General features: G+C 40.8%; 3 protein-coding genes across 6 annotated transcripts; 1 reads left to right on the forward strand and 2 right to left on the reverse strand.

Moving 5' to 3' along the window:
* Nucleotides 1–2,895: 2,895 nt before the first annotated feature.
* Nucleotides 2,896–14,995, forward strand: LOC307013616 (uncharacterized protein). Of its 4 annotated transcripts, XM_079641058.1 has the most exons (5): nt 2,897–3,115; nt 3,248–3,288; nt 3,778–6,693; nt 9,021–9,146; nt 10,971–14,995. In XM_079641058.1, the coding sequence occupies exons 4-5, from the start codon at nt 9,030–9,032 to the stop codon at nt 14,193–14,195; spliced, it is 3,342 nt and encodes a 1,113-aa protein (XP_079497184.1). In that variant the 5' UTR covers nt 2,897–3,115; nt 3,248–3,288; nt 3,778–6,693; nt 9,021–9,029; the 3' UTR covers nt 14,196–14,995. The 4 variants fall into 4 exon arrangements, with proteins under 4 accessions (XP_079497185.1, XP_079497184.1, XP_079497183.1 ...); XM_079641059.1 differs by lacking the exon at nt 3,248–3,288 and having other exon boundaries at nt 2,896–3,182; XM_079641057.1 differs by lacking the exon at nt 2,897–3,115 and having other exon boundaries at nt 3,122–3,288.
* LOC307013621 (trypsin-3-like) lies at nt 14,282–18,289 on the reverse strand. Its single transcript, XM_079641070.1, has 4 exons — nt 16,501–18,289; nt 15,785–16,038; nt 15,558–15,694; nt 14,282–15,464 (listed from the first exon to the last, which is right to left on the reverse strand). Exons 1-4 carry the CDS (start codon nt 16,647–16,649, stop codon nt 15,315–15,317), a joined length of 690 nt encoding a protein of 229 aa, XP_079497196.1. The 5' UTR covers nt 16,650–18,289; the 3' UTR covers nt 14,282–15,314.
* Nucleotides 18,290–20,371: 2,082 nt separating this feature from the next.
* Nucleotides 20,372–21,742, reverse strand: LOC307013620 (trypsin-3). Its single transcript, XM_079641069.1, has 5 exons — nt 21,601–21,742; nt 21,330–21,486; nt 20,935–21,188; nt 20,708–20,844; nt 20,372–20,614 (listed from the first exon to the last, which is right to left on the reverse strand). The coding sequence occupies exons 1-5, from the start codon at nt 21,641–21,643 to the stop codon at nt 20,465–20,467; spliced, it is 741 nt and encodes a 246-aa protein (XP_079497195.1). The 5' UTR covers nt 21,644–21,742; the 3' UTR covers nt 20,372–20,464.
* Nucleotides 21,743–21,790: the final 48 nt, after the last annotated feature.

Below are 21,790 nucleotides of genomic sequence, written 5' to 3' on the forward strand. Positions count from 1 at the left end.
CTACTCAACTGGCTTTAGATAAGCCAGTCCTTTATTAGTATATAAGTGCTTTGTTAGCAATTCTTTGTTAGTAATTCTATCGCTCGAAGTGGAGTCGAAAGAGATGAGTTTTCAGTCTGATGATTCACCGTGTCAAATGCAGCAGAGAGGTCCAGAAGGATGATGAAAGAGGAGAGGGAGGCTGCTTTAGCCGTGTGCAGTTCCTCAGAGACAGCGAGGAGGGCAGTTTCTGTTGAGTGACCTGCCTTGAAACCAGACTGGTGCGGATCCAGAAAGTTGTTCTGATGGACATAACAGGAGAGTTGTTTAAAGACAGCGCGTTTAAGTGTTTTAGACAGGAACGGGAGGAGAGAGACAGGCCTGTAGTTTATAACATCGGACGGGTTGAGAGTGGGTTTCTTTAGGAGAGGGTTTACTCTTGCCTCCTTGAGACTGTTTGGAAAGTGACCAGAAGTTAGAGAAGTGTTGATGAAATGGGTGAGAAACGGTAGAATATCAGGAGCGATAGTCTGAAGGAGGTTTGAGGGGATAGGGTCCAGAGGACAGGTGGTAGGACGGGCAGAGGTAATGAGGGTAAGAACCTCTCTTGGAGAGAGAGGGGAGAAGGAGGTCAGTGTGTGGGTGAAAGGTGGGTCTGGTGACCCAGCGGTGAGTAAACGTGAGTCAGAAAAAGAAGAGCGAATGTCATCAACCTTTTTTTCAAATTAGTTAACAAAGTCGCTTGACAGAAGGGAGGAGGGGGAAGGGGCTTTGGGGGGTTCTAAGAGGGTGGAGAAGATAGAAAATAGTTTTGGGGGATTGGAATAGGAAGAATGGATTTTATCTTGAAAGAAAGTGGTTTTTGCCTGAGAGATCGAAGCAGAGAAAGAGGAGAGGAGAGCCTGATAGGTTAGGAGGTCGTCATGGTGTTTGGATTTCCACCATTTCCGCTCTGCTGCTGATGGTTCTATTAGCACGCAGTGTGTCATTTAGCCAGGGAGCAGGAGGGGACTGACGAGCCTGCCGAGATGTGAGAGGACAGAGAGAGTCCAGAGAGGATGAGAGAGTAGAGAGGAGAGTTTCTGCAGCCGAGTTTGGAGGCAGGAGTTGGAACGAGTCAGAGGAAGGGAGGGCTGAGAGCACCGATGAGGCAAAGGTAGAGGGGGAGAGAGAACGAAGGTTGCGGCGGACAGGTGCAGAATTAGAAGAGATTAGGTTGTTATGTTTGGAAAGGAGTAGAGCGAATGAAATGAAAAAGTGATTGGATGTGTGGAGCGGGTTTACAGTGAGGTTAGAAGTAGTGCAGTTCCTTGAGAATATGAGATCAAGGACGTTGCCAGCTTTATGAGTTGGTGGGGATGGAGACAGTGAGAAAGCAAAGGTGGTTAACAGAGATGTTAGTTCGTCTATCTTCCCTGTCTGGAGGTTGAAATCTCAGAGAAGTACAGCGGGAGGGCCAGTTTCCGGGATGTGTGAGAGGAGATTATCTAATTCCTCCAAGAAGTCCCCCAAGGCGCATGGTGGACGGTAGAGAACAACAATGGTTAATTGTATAGGATGGGTTACTGTGACGGCATGGAATTCAAAGGTGGAAGGAGCGAAGTTAGGTAACTTGAAGAGGGAAAAGCTCCATTTGGGAGAGAGCAGGAGACCAGTGCCACCTCCTCTGCCAGTGGGTCTGGGTTTATGGGAGAAGGAATATGCTGTGGAAAGAGCTGCTTGGGTGGATGTGTTGGATGGAGTAATCCAGGTCTCAGTGAGAGCAAGGAAATCCAGAAACTGGAGGGAAGCGTAGCCAGAGATGAAGTCAGCCTTAGGAACAGACTGGCAGTTCCACAGGCCCCCTGAAACGAGATGTTGGATCTCAGTGGAGCATGTGGGATAGACGAGAGCAGGCCGGTTATATCGATTAGGAGATACACGGGGCCAGTGATAATTGCGAGAAGACACATGAACAGGAATAGAGAAAATACACATGATTATAGCATGAGGGGCTAAAAAACAAAACATCAGTGATACTTAGCTCAATCAAAGTAGGATTTGCGTCCTCTTTGCCTCCCTCGTGACTCCTGCAGGACTCTTATGTCTTTGTCAGTCTTCGTCTGTCTGACGCTGAAGCTGACCTTTACAATCAACAAACCGGCATGACCCCTGATCTCCTTTTTTTCTTTAGTTTCTGATAAATAGTTGTAGAAGGTAATACATTTTAGCTAAAATAGATAAAATTGAAGCAAATCAAAATGTTGGTTAAAAGAACACTTAAATCTAGACCTCTGACTTTCTACTATGATTTGAATGCTATGAGACTCCCCAGTCCTGTTTATTTATTAACTTTGCACAATCATATTTTAATATGGCAATATAAACTGTTATAGCCCTGGTACTTCTCTAAAGGACTGGCCCTATTGCTCTTTTGCTCAGGAGCCTTTAACTGTTTCCAGGGTCGGTAAGTAATGGACTTCTTGTACTTGGGATAACTTAATCAGATTTCAGAAATAAAAAATGGTCAGCCCAGCATACATCTGAACACAATAAAAGATAAAATGCATTGAAATGATTTGGAAGGAAAAATAATGTCTTTGTATGTGGAATATTTGTGGGACTGAAATTATGTTGTCCGTATTCATCTTTTGTATAAAAAGAAGGACAAAAATAGGCAATATTTGAATTGTTAGATTTTGAAATAATCCACTTGAAACTAGTTCAGTTTAGTTAGCAGTGTTTAGATAGTTGTGTTAGTATCACATCTTTATGTACTTGTATTCAGTCTATGTATATTATAACATTATTTAAAATAACGTTTTTTTATCCCTTTTTATGATTGTTACCACGGTTGTTACCATGGTCGCATATCCAGTATTATAAAATAGTTTGAATGACATTTGAAAGTAGGCCTCATCTGACCCAACCTAGTGAATGACACAGTCCATATCAGCAGACTGAGCAGAGACGTCATGTAGATGGTCTTTATTCTTCTCTGTGTAATAAAGACAAGAGCCATAGACTGCGAGTGCTAAAAACACTCATTATACATACAGAAGTTAAGCCTCCGGAGTCCAGACGATAGGTGTCAGTATAACGATGCAAACCCCGCACTTCCTGCTGTCGAAGCGCGCCATCAGTAGAAGAAGTGGAGGTATTTCCTCTTTGGTTTTGGTGTGGCTAATGGGCTAACTGCAACCGACTAGATAAAACACCGACAGGTCAGTCTGATGTTCACTGACTTTCAAAACTACAATCGACTCATTGTTTGTTTTTTTTGTCCCAGGATATGCCAGGATATTAACACGGATACACTTTAATGTGAAGGTAAGCTCTCGTTATTGTAAGCTAGTTGAAGCTAACGTTAGCATGCTAGATTTTTCCCAAGGCAATGGCGCGTACAACAAAATAATATTCAGAAGAAACGTAAAACAAGACTAAATAACGTATTTCCCCAACTATGAAGTAGTATATCACAGCAGGTCTTTCAACTTAATTGGATAGATGGAAGACTATGTTTGCATTCCACAATATTTGGACTGTTATATAGAACTATGTAAATGACCAAATAACGAGTTTATTTGACACTCCCTAAAGTTTAGTCTTTCTGTCTGAAACGAACAAATGTTCATGGGTATATGAAAGTGTATTTTTAATATTACAGCCGTCTCCTAAGCTTAGCATCCAGTTGTATATAGCCGTTAGCATAACTAGCTACTGATTCAGATAGCATCAGTCATCATGGTGAGGTACAACGGTTTTTATTTTATTGAATATGTTTATGATTGCAATGATTCCAACACTTGTCTCCAACAGCAAAGGTGCTCCAGTGCTCCACACCAGCAGTGAATACTTCCATACCCAACCTGATGATGGAGAGGGGAAAGTCAAAACTGCAAAATATCCTGGAGGATGACCTGGGCAGAGATTTAATGAATGCAGGGCGGTTTTGCTTCAGCTGTGAGCAGATATTTGCTAATCGGAAATGCCTGGAGGAACACTTTTGTTCTGCTGCAAGTCATATCTGCTCATGTGGCACTGAGTTTGCTGAATACAAAGATGTGCTGGACCACAGCACAACACATGAGCCAGGTCACCAAGTCCTTGATCATGGAACAATACAGAAGCGCAGAATTGAGAAGCGTATAGAAGAGGAGCAGCAGCTCAAAAGACTACAGACTGGTGAGGTGGTCTGGAAGGTGCCTAAACTAAACAATGTGCCATCAGTGTCTCGTCTGGGGACACCTTTGCTGAAAGGACCCATGACATCAGCTCTAATGCCACAAGTTCCCATGCAGTCTGCACAGATCTCACAAGTGCCTCTGCTGAACAGATCTCTGTCACAAACACCTGTGCTCATTAAACCCAGTGAGAAAGACGTGCAGAACATTTTTGCAGGTGTAGGTGCACCAACTGTAGATCTTTGGTCACTTTACCAACCTGTCGTGATTTTGCAAACACTGCGCAAATTTAACAAGACACAACCTTACACATGCGCTAAATGTGGGCATTGTTTTGAGAGAAAAACCTCCCTCATATCCCACCACAGCTCTCATGTAATAGATAAAATATCTGGCTGTATAGGATGTGGGCTGCTCCTCTCCAGCAAGAAAGTAGTACCCCGCTTTCACTTTTGTAAGGCACCCAACAATACCACCAAATCCAGACTCATCACTGCTATTCCGCTAAATTTCAAGAAGCCAATCGTTGCCAGTACAGGCAGTACTCCAAGGGTTGAGGGGCCTTTGGCCGCTTCCTCTCAACAGCTGAAAAGTCAAAGTCCCACTGCTGCAAGGAAAGGCAGTCGAGCCGGGATTTCCACCCTGCATCTGAAAAAACAGAAAATCAGTGCACACGTTAAAAGCAGTCAGGGGCTTAATGTCTTGCCGCGCCTGATAGCAAAGGGTCCCAGCTCCTTCAGCCCTTATATCACTTCCCCTCTACTATCGAAAAATCCTCATCCCATAGCATCCAATAACGGAAGTCGAGGGCTTCCTGTCCCTCACTTCGTGCAGCTGAAAACACCCACACAGTCTGCTTCAGGTGTATCAAACTATCCAATGCAGACATCCTCTGCATCAAATGGTTTTCCATGTCGAGTCTGTCATCTTCCCTTTGAATCTGCTCCGCTGCTACAGAGGCACAAGTGTGCCAGAGCAAAGGAGTTTATGGCACAGCACGTGCGAGATGGCAAACGATACAGACTAAAGAGGGTGGCACCATTGACACGCCCAATTCCGGTTTTGATGAATGGGGAGAGAAAATCTGGGGTTTCAGCTTATGGTAACATAAAGACAAACCAAGTCATGTCTGGTAGTCTGAACAAAGGGCAAGGAGCAGCTCCTGTGGATGGGGAAACAGGAGGCAACATGGACGATGATTGTTTCATAGTTGAAAGCGGTCCAGACAAACCTGCTGAGATGATATACCAAGTAACCTCATCTGTTCCTATCACAACTTGACAACATTTGAAATGTAACTCCAATTTGCATGTCACATTTATGGACCAAGTGCATAAAGTCAGTCCTGTTAAAACAAAATATAGTTATTGAGTTTAATTGCACAAGAACACTATTCTCTCTGGGTTTCTCCATATGATTTTAAGGTGACAATATTAATGTATCTTAATAAAGCCCGGTTTCTTTTGCCAGAACTATAAACAATCAGTGCCCCTGAAAATATAATAGAAAAGGTTTATCATAACATTCTGAAAATGTATGTACATGGCTTATCCAGTTTTGGTGGGGTAACCAGGTTATCTATTACGTTTTTTGTTCTTCAATATATTTTTAGTATGATCAGAATGTGTTGAGATGCTGTGGGAATTGGAATGCAATAAGGAAATATGTGTTCCTACCACCTTTGTCAGACTTTGAAAGCTATTATGTATTAAACTGTATTTTCAAACTGAGTGTTTTTTTCATCATAGGATAATGCAGCATGTTATAATATCCAATGTTTTCTCATTTATAAACTGTAAAAACAAATGACTGACTTTTAATCCTCTGGAAAATGTGGTGGAGTGATTGATTGGGAATTTAAACTGACTCTCCTCCACAGTGCCTAGCGCACTTATATTGATTTGACCATTTCTGTTATCTTAATTATTTCATGTGTTGCTTCATTTATTATTTCTGGCAATTTTATTCGGAAGCCCTATGTATTAGTGATGCTTTCATGGTCTATTGTCAGTACCCAGCAGAGGGAGCCATTTCAAAGCGAAAACAAGACATAAAGGCGCTATGTTTGCAGAAGTCTCACTGAAAAAGCTGTCCTGTACATTATTATTAGTTTTAACTAGTTGCAAAACGAATGATGGTGGTGTTTCACTTTCCAGCTTCCTTAAACTTTATATCTCGCACAGAGCCATATAATATAATCTATCTATATGGCGCTGATCTTGCATAACACTACTAACACTGCTTTTACTTCTAAAGCACAACGTCTCATAATTCCCACATTTCCCACACCATCTGAAGCATCTGCGCTCTCTGTGATTGACATTTTTCGGGTTGCTTCGTGCGGGGATATCGAGCAGCTCACAGCTTTGAACAGAAGAGAAAGCAAGGTCCACGTTTACAGACCAGCTCCCAGACCAATGCATGAGTGTAAAAAGGGCCAAACTGCCTTGAAACGACCAACCAAATGTTAGCATTTAGCTAGCCAGTGCCAGCTGGTGTTGCAGCGGTCAGTGAATGGCTACGCAGAGACCAGTGCTGACTCCCCACTCAGGCAAGCTCTTTGTGTTTACTAACACCCATCACGATAAATAACCACTGTGCAGAAATTAGCCTGCGTTATTAGCCTCAAAGTTGTGTGAGATGACTGTTGTTCACGGTGAGGTACGTATAGCCTAACCAGAGATAGCAATGTGGCCTATCAAAAGATAAGGCCTACATTGTTCTTAGTCATGCTGCTGATAGCTTTGAATGATAACTGGTAGCCTGATGCTAAAGCTAACAGTTTGGTTGTGTGTGTTTAATATGCATGTTCAGTGACACGGTTACGTCGGAGTGGTTTTCTGTGTGATTATTGCTAATAATTACAAACAAAGGCCATTGATCAGTGCATCAGAAAGACTCCATTATATCAAATATGTCTGCAATGTAAGGCGGGTCGACTCTAGAAACCACTGTCTGTCTACTCAAACTAAGGTAGATTTGTTTTGCATTACCTGTTATATTCATACTTGAGCTTTACAAACCTCAACACCATATCTGAGTGTTGGTATTTTCCCCAAATTCAGAAGCTTCAAAGCGTACAATCTACCCTTGAAAGTCTATAATGCATAGCTCGTTATAAATAGAGATGGGGAAAGTATTATGCAATACTTGTATACAAAAAGTAGTAATGCGACGAAGTAAAACTGCTTCACAAGTGAAATCCCTGCATAAACATTTTTAGTGAGGGAAAAGTAAAACAAACATCAGCAAAATGTTCCAAAAGTTAAAGTATTGTGCCTTATTGTATTAGCAGCATTTTAATATTGTAGCTGGGTCATTCTACATACAAGGTGGAAGTACTGTCACTTATTTTTGCAGACACCAAAACACATGACGTTGACCTAATACTCACATTCATTATATATTTTTGAATAAATAGAGATTGTCTTTGCAATGGTACTAAATAAAATAAAAATGTGTTTTATACATAAATTGCAATTTATTTAAAATGCCAAGTTCAAGGAACTGCCTTGTCACTTTGATCATACATGGAAGTGGAGCCTATAGTTTTCATTTAAAATATATATTTTTCAATAAATAAATCTCATTCATATTTACATAACATTACATACATTAAATATAACACTGAAATGGTAAAGAAAAACGTAAATTATTATTAATAATATCCAATAAATGTCAGTCACCCAAAATTACGTCATTGGTGTTCCTGCTACACAAAACGCTTTTATTTTGAAATAATGTACTGTCTCTGAAGTGCCTCCTGTAACAAGAGATCATTTGAGGCAGTGCAGTGGACAAAGACATAAGGAAAGTCAGATACTTCTTACTTTGTTTGTTAAAGGTGTCATTTTATCTTCAAATTTTACGTGCGTCTTTCAAGTCTCTCATTAGTGTTACTCATTGCATAGCCCTAGGGGTGAACATTTGAATGGGAAAATGTATTGTATTGAAGAGTTAAACGATTTTGATATTGACTGAAGCCATATTTGGTCTGACACATGGCAGCCATTTTGTTAAAATGGTAGTGTTTTCTCCAAATTGTCACTGGTGTTACTTTTCTTCCGGTAACACGTAACACCAGTGACGTTCCTATATAAATAAGCTTTATATAATGTATACAAATAATAAAAATACTTTAAGCTCTACTTGTTGTGGATTCATCAAGTTAAGAGTTAGTTATTGCAATTTTAACAGAGTTAAATAGCAGTGTTTAGAAGGAATATATTTCAGCAGATTTGTATCACCCAGATTCCACCTTTTCTGTAGAATGACTCAACTGGTGGTGATGGAGCTCCCTTTGTCTAACAGCTGGGCTGATTATTCTGTAACAAAAAGTCATAATTTATAAAATGTCCATGTATTTTTATGAAAATGTCAATATGCTTGCTGTTACGCATGTGAAAGTAGTGGTGGCAAATGCAATATTTTTTTCTGATTATTATGCTTGTATATCTGTAAATAACCTGAAGTGGGAGTACTTGACTTAATGTGTGGAGTTACTTTCTACCACAGGTTTGGAAAGCTAGGTACATCTTTACTAACACAGTCTGCTATAAAATAAATCACAAATCAACTACTTGGCTATCTTTCTAGACAGGTTTTTAACTAGGCAGCCACTTAAAAGGTGTTTTTTGTAGGAATTCTGACAAAACCAATGTGTGTCAACGGAGTATCAATCTACCCAGTCAAGTTATGAAGATGTCCAGTGACTGCTTTGCAGGCTTCTCTCTGGGTTAATTGTAATGCAGATACTTTGTCACTTTTAAGTTAAAGTGACAAATAGGCAGAGCATGCAGTATTTACACATTTGTAAAAATACTGTATGTGTTACTGTTTTAGTATGTTACATTCTTCTTGTCATTTTTTTATTCACAGACCTTTGATATGGGGAGTAAAATGTCCTTCAGCAGAGGAAGCAGTGACCAAAATCCCGTCGATCAGTTAGCTCCTGCCGCATCGCATCCTCACCAGACCATTCATAACGCTTCGGACTGCAAGCAGGTAGTTATTGAGAGAGCTGTCTGCTGCGGTATACAGCACCATTTCTGGAGTAACCTGCTCATGTGATATACAGTGGGGAAAAAAAGTATTTAGTCAGCCACCAATTGTGCAAGTTCTCCCACTTAAAAAGATGAGAGGTCTGTAATTTTCATCCTAGGTAGCCTATACCTCAACTATGAAAGACAAAATGAGAAAAAAAAATCCGGAAAATCACATTGTCTGATTTTTAAAGAATTTATTTGCAAAATATGGTGGAAAATAAGTATTTGGTCAATAACAAAAGTTCATCTCAATACTTTGTTATATACCCTTTGTTGGCAATGACAGAGGTCAAACGTTTTCTGTAAGTGTTCACAAGGTTTTCACACACTGTTGCTGGTATTTTGGCCCATTCCTCCTTGGGATCATTGTCATGCTGAAAGATCCAGCCACGTTTCATCTTCAATGCCCTTGCTTATGGAAGGAGTTTGTCACTCAAAATCTCACGATACATGGCCCCATTCATTCTTTCCTTTACACGGTTCAGTCGTCCTGGTCCCTTTGCAGAAAAACAGCCCCAAAGCATGATGTTTCCACCCCCATGTTTCACAGTAGGTATGGTGTTCTTTGGATGCATTCTTTCTCCTCCAAACACGTCTAGTTGAGTTTTTACCAAAAAGTTATATTTTGGTTTCATCTGAGCATATGACATTCTCCCAATCCTCTTCTGGATCATCTAAATGCTCTCTAGCAAACTTCAGACGGGCCTGGACATGTACTGGCTTAAGCAGGGGTGTGTCTGGCACTGCAGGATTTGAGTCCCTGGCGGCGTAGTGTGTTACTGATGGTAGCCTTTGTTACTTTGGTCCCAGCTCTCTGCAGGTCATTGACATTTTTCTTGTGATCATTTTGACCCCACGGGGTGAGATCTTGCATGGAGCCCCAGATCGAGGGAGATTATCAGTGGTCTTGTATGTCTTCCATTTTCTAATAATTGCTCCCACAGTTGATTTCTTCACACCAAACTGCTTACCTATTGCAGATTCAGTCTTCCCAGCCTGGTGCAGGTCTACAATTTTGTTTCTGGTGTCCTTTGACAGCTCTTTGGTCTTGGCCATAGTGGAGTTTGGAGTGTGACTGTTTGAGGTTGTGGACAGGTGTCTTTTATACTGATAACGAGTTCAAACAGGTGCCATTAATACAGTTAACAAGTGGAGGACAGAGGAGGCTCTTAAAGAAGAAGTTACAGTTCTGTGAGAGACAGAAATCTTGTTTGTTTGTAGGTGACCAAATTCTTATTTTCCACCATAATTTGCAAATAAATTCTTTATGTGATTTTCTAGATTTTGTTTCTTCTCATTTTGTCTCTCATAGTTGAGGTATACCTAGGATGAAAATTACAGGCCTCTCATCTTTTTAAGTGGGAGAACTTGCACAATTGGTGGCTGACTAAATACTTTTTTGCCCCACTGTAGATGCATTGTCTGTATAACATCTCCCAAACTCTTATTTAAGGACTTTTGTTGTTACTTTATATTTGTATGACCATCACATTTTGAATATTTGGTTTGGAGTGAAGCATTGTGTTATGTTTATGTTGGTCCTGTAGCATCAAATAAATTAATTCTGGAAATGTTTTTATTATTTTTCACTGGCATGTGATCTTCTATCGTACACTTTACTGTTTTAGTTTTAAATGCATACAAATAGACATGAACATTATAAAAAAATATATCATTTGGGTTCATACCAATGTATGCATGCCTTTTACTTTATACTATTAGAAAATACTTACGCAACAATACATAACATTTGTGACTAATTACATTTTTTCTTCTTCCAAAGATGCCTGAAGATGAGAGATGCAGTGAGGAAGACCTGGACTCCAGGTGGGGAGAGGAACTGAATCACCCTGCATCTGAATCCCACCCATCGGAGTTCGTGGAGACTGACGGCCGTGTTAACTTTGAAACAGCAGGCGGAACACTTAATCAACACAGTGGACACATATTGCCGAAGGTAGGGATGGAAGCAGAGTCTCAGATGACATCTGCAAATTTGTGCAGCTCTACAACGGACCGTCTTGGGCAGCATGTGGAGACACACAGGAAACGTGGGCGCCCGCGGAAAATAAAGTCATTTTTGAATAAAGACAATAAATACCCAGATTCTGCTGGTTTTGATGCAGTTCAACATAAGGAGATCAGCACGACAATACCTCTGCCAACATGTTTAGAGAAATACAACAGTAAGGATGTGCCTAACGCTATAGACGGGGCTCCTCGCTGTGTCCTTGTGCTGCCAAAAAGAAAAAGAGGAAGGCCACGAAAAACAGAAATCTCAGCTTATAATGCTATGGTTGCTAAGACTGGTGCTGCTAGTTCTCCTGCTGCTTCGGCTGATGCTTGTAATGTAAGCCGTGCTACACGAACACTGAGGAGTCAAGCTGATCAACACCCTTCGAAACAGGATGGAAAGCCTGATTGTGATAGCAAGGAAGACCTCAAGCACAATAGTAACATATTGAACTTTCAAGGTTTTATGAGAAGAAGAGCTAAACAGGCTGATCAGCAGGTTCCAGCAAAAGTGTCCAGACTGGATGTTTCCCAGGAGGCCTGCACACTGTTGAGCAACCAAACAGGCTGTGGGGAGGGGGCTGAGACAGATAAGCAGGTGGAAATTAACACAGACAAGCATGAGGCCAGTACAGACGAGAGGACCTGTCACCTCTCCCTGCAGTCTGGAGGAGAGCAGCAGACAGAGCCTGAAGTTATTCCTTCAAAGCGTTTAAATGTGGTGGGCCCAACTTCAGGAAACATGAATGACAGGGAGGAATTACAATCCAAAAGCACATTTGAATCACAAAATATTGAAGCCTTACAGAAAACAGTAGCCGTAACAAACTCTCAAATACCTAAACCTGTAAGTGTGCTCCCTGCTGTGAAAGCTGAGCAAATTGAAATTGAGCTGGATCCTTTAAATCCTATGTCAAATAGTCTTGAATCTTTACATTGCAATGCCAGCACCACAGCTGAGAGTCCAAACTGCTATTTCAGGCGCAGGAGAGGCGGCAAGAGAAGGAGGAGAATGGGTAATGTTTTGTTGCAGAGAGAATCGCTTGTACAGGGCCAAACAGGAAGTGATGACACCAAGGACGCCAACTCCAATGTCAGCTACATTAAAAAAGGAGGGAAAATTTTGATGAAATGTGGTTATTGTGAGCAAACATTTAAATTTCATTCTCAGTTCGTCATCCATCAACGCATTCATACAGGAGAACGACCTTTCAAATGCTCTGAATGTGGAAAAGGTTTTAGCAAAAATTCCAACTTAAATCTTCATCTCAAGACGCACAATAAGAGCAACAAATATAAAAAATGTCGATTTTGCAAGATCAAATTCCCATGCTCGGAGTATGCCACTCATATGATAGAGCATGCACACAACCAGGACTTTGAGGCCACCAGATCTGAAAGAAACAGCAGAGGTAACCACCAGGAAAATAGTCAGGGGTGTCAGAGACATGTTCCCCCCGAAGAGAAAGAGAAAAAAGAGTGCCAGTACTGTGGTAAAACATTCCCGTTTCAGTCAGCCCTCATCAGACATGTGCGGGCCCACACTGGAGAGAAGCCTTATAAATGTGACATATGTGGCAAAGCTTTCGGTCAGGCGTATTTCCTCCGAGTTCATGAGCTGACACACTGGTCTGTGAAGCGTTACAACTGTACCCGCTGTGAGAAATCATTCACTCATTACAGCAACGCAAAAAATCACACCTGCAGACCCTCGGAAAGCAGTGACGAATCACAACCCGACAAACGTGTAAAGTCTTCACTAACGTACACCTGCCACATCTGCAAGAATATTTTTGCCCATCTGCAGGAGTTCAACAGCCATATGAGAGAACACACCGGTGCAAAGCTGTATCGCTGCTTGTATTGCGACAAGCTGTTTGGTGTGCTGTCTGGATTTAACGCCCATCGCAGTCACTGCAGAGGAGAGAAGAATAACACCTCCAGCTTCGAGATAAAAGCAGAAGAAACAATGTCATTAATTCAGTACAAGGTGCCTGCACTAAGGTGTGCAGCAGGACACAATTCAGCTTCTCCACTCACTGCTGGAAATTGTGAAACACTCAAAAAAACATCGGACGCCAGCCCCAAGAAACACCTTGCTAAAGTAAAAAAATGTTTCCAGTCGACAGTCGTCCCGGCTCATCCACTCTCACACTTTGTGTCAAAGTTAAATAAACTTGATAACGGCTCAGACCCCAGGAAATATTTTTGTCCAAGCTGCGGGCGGCTCTTCAGACACATGGGCCGACTCCGAGCCCACATGCTCACCCATGGCCCGGGTCAAAGTTACACCTGCTCCAGCTGCGGCAAGACTCTAGAAGACTGGAATAAACTTTGGCTTCATCAGAGAATCCACCGACAGAGACGTGGACGTTTTACTTGTCCCCAGTGCGGGAAAGGTTTTCGGTTTGTGGGAACATACAAAAAACACATGAGGGAACACGCAGAGGTGCAGTGGGTTCCGTTCAGGCCCAGAAAAACGTTTCGGCCTTATGAATGTGATGAGTGCAGGTGCAGCTTTAAGACTTTAGATTTGCTGTTCAGTCACCAGATTTGCCATAACTCAATGCAAAAGGACTCTGATTTTGATGTAATCATAGATGATAGCACTACACAGTTTACCAAGAGCAACCACGAAGCTACATTAAGCCCAGATCCTGAATTAAACAACTATTGTCTTGGCCCTGTATCCCAATGTTCAGTAACTCAAGAGTTTCCTTTAGCGCCAATGACTTCCTCGATCCAAAGTAAGCATCTGGATTTGGGTAAGAGTACCCAGCAACAGAGCAGCACACATTGTATCCAAGACAGAGAAACCAGTTGGGACAGAATAGATGAAAATGCACTTGGGAAACCAATTACTGTAAGCCAAAATACCAGCACATCACATGAAGGGTCTGCAGATGGTATTAAGTGTGCTGTTTGCGGTAATGCATATCCTGCCATTTCAGACCTCTATCACCATTATTTGCAACATGCTAGAGGCCAGCTATAATAACCTAAACAGAGACACAATGCACCGTGTATGTGTTTATACTTTTTTAATACATTGTTTCACAGGGGCTTCTTTTGTCCTAGATCAGAAAAGATTGTCATTTACCCACATGGTAAGGCTATGGGAAATATAATGCAGCAAAATGGAAGATTAGTTTACGGTCATGTATTCAACCTGTTTACAGATTCTGAAATATACTAAATGTACAAAATATTGTGTTTGGGCACTTGAGAAAGAACTTATGAGCCTTATTTAGTTTATATAATTACATTTCTGCCCAACACTAAAACAATGCAGATAAAAATAACATGTCAAAAGGGTTTATCTCAGATCATGCCGGTCTTTTCTTGACTCAAATCAAAATTTAAAAAAAATCAGAGACATTGATGTACATTTGTTTTGTTCTGTTCTCCAACAGGGACAACTCTTAGCATAATGTATTAACATTGAAAGTGAATACATCCGTTTAACTCTCACACACATTTTTCATTATCAAATTGACGTAGGAGTTTTCTCCATTATGGACTTGTAATATTATGAAAGCTGAAATGAAGTTTTGCTCAATATTCTAAAAATATTTACTCAAAAACACACATTTGACACCTGCAACAGGAATTGTTGTTGAGCATTCATATTTTTGTACTGCCTTTGAAAAAAATATTTGTTCCTGCTTGAATATCAGATTTGATTTTGGTATAATCATAAAAATCTGTTCAAAATGTGTTTCCAAGATACTCCGTGTATATGGTTGTATGCTATAGTTAGTCTTAAAACTAATAAAGGTCATTTTTGTATCTCTATGTGATCATTTCTTACTTGGGTCCAAATGTAGAATGCTTTATAAAATAAGACTTCCATAGGATCCTGAAATCCAGAGATATTGGATAAAAGGGTTATAGCAAGGCTCAAATATCAGTTATATGTATTACCTGTAGTCTAAAGATCTGTACGTTTGTTAACAATCAAGACAATTTGTTTCGGCAACATTTTAAGTAATGAGTTTGAGCAGAATATGTATACTTCTGCCAAGAAATCAAGTAGAAGAATAATCGTTGCTCTGTTTATTTATTAAAGGGATATACAGCTTTCTGATTTAAAATGAATGACTGTGAAGTGACTTTAGTTGGAGGACATGGTGTTGCGAATCCAGGAATTGTAGTTGCAGACCTTGGCGTACACTCCGGGCTTGTTCCTCTCGGCGCAGCCATAACCCCAGGACACCACTTCCTGCAGCTGACCGTTGCACACCACGGGGCCTCCAGGGTCTCCCTGAGAGCACGCAGAGAGAAAGGACAACATGTGAGCACAGCTGATCTGAAGTTGGCTGTGTTGGCTTTAGGAAACTGTAACTGTGTCTCGTACCTGGCAGGAGTCCTTGCCTCCCTCGAGGAATCCGGCACAGAACATGTTGGAGGTGATCTGTCCAGGGTAGGCGGACCTGCAGCTGCTGTCGCTCAGGATGGGGGCATCCAAGCACCTCAGACGATCAGGGTAGTTGCCTAGAGAGGAACAAGATTAATACATGTGGTGTTCATACTCAAACATGTAGCAAAACTGTCTTCCAGGTGTGACTGCAGTGAGTTACTGACTTCCAGAGCCACTGGTGTTGCCCCATCCAGAGATCAGGCAGCGGGTGCCAGAGCTGGCACAGCTGGAAGGCAGGGACACGGTGCGGACGTAGCTGTTCAGGGAGGCGGGGGTGCTCAGCTTGATCAGCATGATGTCATTGTCCAGGTTGCGGCTGTTGTAGCTGGGGTGACGGATGACCTTGGCAGAGTTGATGAACTGCTCAGTGCCCTCATTGACGGCAATGTTGTGCTCACCCAGACGCACCTGCACGCGGCTGTAGAGAGAGGCAGGGTTCAAAGGCATGTAAGTAATGTTACATTGCACCTTTAATGATTACAATTCAAAGGTGTAAATATGTTGCAAAATAGCTACAGCGTAAGTTTGGCAATGTAAATCTTAAGTCTACGGCTCCTCCATCCACCTATGATACACATTACATAACATCAAAGTAAAAGACATAAAAGAGTGCATTAAAATGCGAAGGGTCCATGTAAATTGCAGGATTAAGAAACTTGAGTTCATATCAAATAAATCAGCATAAACCAACAATAATGTAATACATAGGGAAATAAGAATAGTTCATCCTATACATTACGAAATATATGGGATAAACACATGTACAAATGAACAGTTGAATATAAAAAGGCCTGTATGCATTTAAAAAAAAAAAAAAAAAGGTTTGCAGCAGCTTTCTATTGTAAAGTTATGCAATCCTTTTTCAAATGTGTGCCCTTACGACTTGTAGCAGTGAGCAGCAGACAGCACCCAGGTGCTGGAGATCAGGGAGGCTCCACAGAAGTGGTAGCCAGAGTTCAGAGAGACCTGGTACTGCACAGAGTTCTTTCTGCACTCCAACAATCTTGTCATCCTCAATGGGAGCAGCATCTGGTGGGGAATTAAGCAGAGTTTATGTTATCTTTTCAAAGATATTTTGAAGGGAAATAACTCCATAGTCATAGTGAAAAACTTCAACATTACTTTAGTCTTCATACTTACATGCCACTGCGAACAGGGCCAGAAGAATGAAAGCCTTCATGATGATAGGTGTGTGAGCTCAGGTTCACTGCAGGCCCTTTTAAACCCGCTATGCCAGTGGTTCTCAACCTTTTTACACCAAGTACCACCTGAGAAAATAGTTGGCTCTCCAAGTACCACCATATGACCAATGTTAAAATACAGTCCATGCAGGACTCGGAGGCAAATGTATTTTTTTCTCTCTCTCTCTCTCTCTCTCTCTCTCTCTCTCTCACTCTCACTCTCACTCTCACTCTCACTCTCACTCTCACTCTCTCTCACACTCACCACAAGTGACAATATAAAGAACAAAATAATAACTTATTCTCACACAACAAATGTTAACTGTACACACATGTCATTTCCTGGACCTATACCAAAGTGTGAATGTAGGCCTCCTGCAACAACCGACATTGTAACAGAAAATGTCCTCTTGGGAATTCAGTCCCACAATAATAATGAAAGCCTCCAGGAACAGATGAGCCTGAGGGCTAATAGCTCATCTTCAGTCTGCTGATGTTTGCCATTGCCATTTCTGTGGTGGCAAAGTAAAAAAGAAAAGAGATAAGAAAAAAGACAACAATTAAGGACAAGTGTGTGCTTTTTCAGCGTTTCATCTCGGTCACAGCCTTCTCTCCATTATTTGAGCAAATGTCTTCTTCCTGAGTCACTTCTCTCCTCCATCACAGCGGCTGTGCATATCACTTTTGCGTTGCTTGCGGAGCCTGCGCTTGTGCTCGGTTGATGACTGTCCTCCTCCTCATTCACTTGTTCACTTTCGCTGGTAATATTCTCCTCTGTACCTCTTCCGAATACCTCCCGTTTTGAGCCACGTTTTTAACATCATTCAGCTTTCTTCTTTCTTTAGCTTGCTTGCAACGTTAGCGGGTAGTAAGGTCGTAATTAGCAACGCCAGAAATAAAATAAAATAAATGTTTTCGTTTCTAAATCTAAAAACAGCAATAGCCTATTAGAACTAATTTAAACCACAGTTTCAATTATCTCAAGCTTATTTTCATTCGTTGTAGTATTTTGATAGTATGATTTATTTTGTAATTAATGTTATTCAATCAAGCCTCAAACTGATGGCACTTGTCCCTATAGCCTGTTTTAAATTGAAGTTGTCTGAGGTCCTTACCATCAGCTGCTCTTGCAGTAATAATAGTGTACCTTAATGTCCCAAATGTGCACAATGTAGTGACTGCTTTTCGTCTTGTTGTTTACTTAGTTGTGTTTCCTGTATTTTATATGTCTGTGTTATGTGTAAAGGTTAAAGGTGGGGTAGGTACGTTTGAGAAACCGGCTCGAGATACACTTTTTGTTAGATTCCATGGAATGCTCTTCACATCCCGATAGCAATGAATATCTTAAGTGCTTTGACAAAAAATCCATTAAAAAAATTCATCTGTGGAAGGCTCTATAAGGAAGTGGGATATTTTTTCCGGTTGTGTATTTTCAAATTCTAGCTCACTCGAGCTGGTTTCTCCAAAATTACCTACCCCACCTTTGAATAAAAAAATTTAAATAATTTTTTTTAATGAATCTTTTTTTTTTATTTTTTTTTTTTTATATATGTCAGATTCCTCCACGTACCACTAGCGGGAGCTGGCGTACCACCAGTGGTACGCGTACCACAGGTTGAGAACCACTACGCTATGCAATCATATTGACCAATCACATGTATTTTCTTTATCTCTCTGGTGTGTGAAAGCCCACCTGGAAGACGAGAGCCAGCATATTGATGACGAGAGTTTTAGTTCCACCTACACCCCAAGCACAAGCGTATGTTTAAACCCTCAAAGCCAATGTGCCTGATTTCATGTATATACCTAGAAATATATTTCAGCAACATAATTGATTTTATTGGTATTCAAAGCAGACATGTATTTCATTTCCAATGTCTGCTTCTTGCTCTCAGTTTTTTTTCATAAACCATGGTCAGACACAAGTTGTCCCCTATTCAAAGGAATAGCTTTCCAAGAAATGCGTGTCAATTGCCTGTGGTATTTTAGGTTATACAGTATATGTACCATGAATTCAATGCAAGGGGTGTATGGTTTAATATGAATATAGAGATCCATTAGAGCCTTTGATAGTTTGCAGCAGATTAAATCAAAATTACAATTTCAAAATAACACAAAAGGTTCTTTACCTTGGGATACGTATTTACGAAAATGATTGTGTTTTAAAAGCTGATATTTGAGTTTACAAGAAGCTTCTTTGATTGAATTTCCCCTTTATTAAAACTGAGTGGGACGTTGCGTACAATTTGAGTTGCATCTGCCAAACACATAAGGAAATAATGTGTATGTATCATAATAAATTATTTCAATGCATTACTAAACAGTTTCTATAATTAGAATGGATTAAATACCAAACTTAACTCAAAATGCACTTTTACATTTTTTGAAACTGAAGTTTTTGGCTAGTCTTTCAACATAAACAGTACATTGGAAAACAAAACACTTTTAGATTCAATGGCATTCTTTTTCCCCTCTATTTGACTAATTATATGGATAGACACGTGTAGTGAATAACATCCCAAACTATATATTTTTAACAGAGTATTGCTTACAATTAAATGCAAATCACAAATACCTGGCAACAAAGTGGCAATATGCCTTTGTGTTTAAATATTACCATTATGTTTAGTTTTATCTCAATTATTTAAGCTTTGTGTTAGACACTTCATTTGAAGCTCCAGCTCAGGTTTAGTATAGAGCCTAGTGGCTTGTCGTATTGAAATTGTTAATGAGTACTTGAGTAATACAACCACCCTACTATTCAGACATATGCCAAGTTAATGCATTAATATATTATACCTTTTTTAACACACTTTAGATCTCAACGCTTAGTAATCATGGAAAAGAAAGGGAGACATCAAACAAATATTATGGAAAATATATTTATTACACACAACTTAACATCACAATGTGTACACGGTGTCTCTGTGAAATATTGTTGGTATTTTAAAACCCATGTTCCATCTGTGTTACAAACCATTGAGCTGCAGGTATTGTGAATCCAGGAAGTGGCAGACCATGTTGACTTATGTTGTTGTGTAATGTCTGAGAAGAGACATCTGGAAGATGAGTCAACATATCGATAAAGTGAGCTCTAGTCCCACCCCCAGTCACGTACACTTTATGTAAGATGTGCACTTATCGATCAAAAATCTATATATATAAATACTGTATTCATGTCAAGAACATGATTTAGTTTTTAAAGGGGAAAACATTTATTGTCTCAAATATTTTGCAATTCTTATATTTTTATACTTATACTGATTTTGTGATGACCCATACATTGATTGTTAATGTAACATGTATACATACATTATTTAAGAATGGAAGACACACTATCTTGAAATTGTTCATTTTATTTCACAATGTCTCTAATTTTGGTAAAGATTATTTAATCTTGTTCCAGTTTTATTGGTTATTGAGATACCCAGATTCAAGCAGGGTTTCAGATTTATTTGACATTAATCTTTTATTCATTTTAAGGTTAATCCCTATTTCACTTATTTTACTCCCAGCTGATTCTCTTTAATTCTATTTATCAAAAAGCAAATAACAAAGAACAACTGAGAGTGAGCTTCATATTTGTTTATTATTCAGTCATTCATTTTTCTCAAAACAGATGTCAAAGTTCCTGAGATAAAGTTTCCTTGCAGTGAAGTGACTTTAGTTGGAGGACATGGTGTTGCGAATCCAGGAGTTGTAGTTGCAGACCTTGGCGTACACTCCGGGCTTGTTCCTCTCGGCGCAGCCATAACCCCAGGACACCACTCCCTGCAGCTGACCGTTGCACACCACGGGGCCTCCAGAGTCTCCCTGAGAGCACACATAGATAAAGGACAACATGTGAGCACAGCTGATCTGAAGTTGGCTGTGTTGGCTTTAGGAAACTGTAACTGTGTCTCGTACCTGGCAGGAGTCCTTGCCTCCCTCGAGGAATCCGGCACAGAACATGTTGGAGGTGATCTGTCCAGGGTAGGCGGACCTGCAGCTGCTGTCACTCAGGATGGGGGCATCCAAGCACCTCAGACGATCAGGGTAGTTGCCTAGAGAGGAACAAGATTAATACATGTGGTGTTCATACTCAAACATGTAGCAAAACTGTCTTCCAGGTGTGACTGCAGTGAGTTACTGACTTCCAGAGCCGCTGGTGTTGCCCCATCCAGAGATCAGGCAGCGGGTGCCAGAGCTGGCACAGCTGGAAGGAAGGGACACGGTGCGGACGTAGCTGTTCAGGGAGGCGGGGGTGCTCAGCTTGATCAGCATGATGTCATTGTCCAGGTTGCGGCTGTTGTAGCTGGGGTGACGGATGACCTTGGCAGAGTTGATGAACTGCTCAGTGCCCTCATTGACGGCAATGTTGTGTTCACCCAGACGCACCTGCACGCGGCTGTAGAGAGAGGCAGGATTAAGTAAGTTGACAATACAACTTATTGAGGTAGTTTACGCTTTTTAAGGATTTAGATAAAAAGCTTTGCAGCAGTTTTATGTTGAGAAAGTATTTTATCTGAAAGCAAATGTGTGCCCTTACGACTTGTAGCAGTGAGCAGCAGACAGCACCCAGGTGCTGGAGATCAGGGAGGCTCCACAGAAGTGGTAGCCAGAGTTCAGAGAGACCTGGTACTGCACAGAGTTCTTTCTGCACTCGTAGCCGCCAACAATCTTGTCATCCTCAATGGGAGCAGCATCTGAAACATAAACCGTTTAAAACTATTTAAAGAGCCTAAATCACACTTCTTAAAATTACACAAACAAAATAAATTGAATTTAAAAGATTATAAACACAATATGCAAGAACTTACAGGCTGCAGCGAGCAAGGCGAGGAGAATAAAGTACTTCATCATGTACTGATGAGTCTACACACCACAGGAGCAGATGCAGTGGGTTTATATAATGTACAGCTACAGGCAGACCACTCTTTATCTTACTCGCTCATGGATTTTTCCATGTACCTTGCACAATGATTAAACATTATCCCACCTGGGAAACAG

The sequence above is a fragment of the Notothenia rossii genome (assembly GCF_949606895.1).
Source record: "Notothenia rossii genome assembly, chromosome: 7".
In the NCBI taxonomy this organism is placed as follows: Eukaryota; Metazoa; Chordata; class Actinopteri; order Perciformes; family Nototheniidae; genus Notothenia; species Notothenia rossii.

What these genes read in the sequence shown, in the direction of transcription:
- LOC307013616 (XM_079641056.1), top strand. Translation starts at nt 6,783, where the DNA reads ATGACTGTTGTTCACGGTGAG. An exon ending in TGACTGTTGTTCACGGTGAG is followed by an intron (nt 6,804 to 9,020) that starts GTACGTATAGCC and finishes TTTTATTCACAG; the next exon opens with ACCTTTGATATGGGGAGTAA. An exon ending in ACGCTTCGGACTGCAAGCAG is followed by an intron (nt 9,147 to 10,970) that starts GTAGTTATTGAG and finishes CTTCTTCCAAAG; the next exon opens with ATGCCTGAAGATGAGAGATG.
- LOC307013621 (XM_079641070.1), bottom strand. Translation starts at nt 16,649, where the DNA reads ATGCTGCTCCCATTGAGGATGACAAGATTGTTGGAGTGCAGAAAGAAC. An exon ending in GCTGCTCACTGCTACAAGTC is followed by an intron (nt 16,039 to 16,500) that starts GTAAGGGCACAC and finishes CTCTCTCTACAG; the next exon opens with CCGCGTGCAGGTGCGTCTGG. An exon ending in GAGGCAAGGACTCCTGCCAG is followed by an intron (nt 15,465 to 15,557) that starts GTACGAGACACA and finishes GCGTGCTCTCAG; the next exon opens with GGAGACCCTGGAGGCCCCGT.
- LOC307013620 (XM_079641069.1), bottom strand. Translation starts at nt 21,643, where the DNA reads ATGATGAAGTACTTTATTCTCCTCGCCTTGCTCGCTGCAGCCT. An exon ending in CGCCTTGCTCGCTGCAGCCT is followed by an intron (nt 21,487 to 21,600) that starts GTAAGTTCTTGC and finishes TTTATGTTTCAG; the next exon opens with ATGCTGCTCCCATTGAGGAT. An exon ending in CAACACCAGCGGCTCTGGAA is followed by an intron (nt 20,845 to 20,934) that starts GTCAGTAACTCA and finishes GTTCCTCTCTAG; the next exon opens with GCAACTACCCTGATCGTCTG.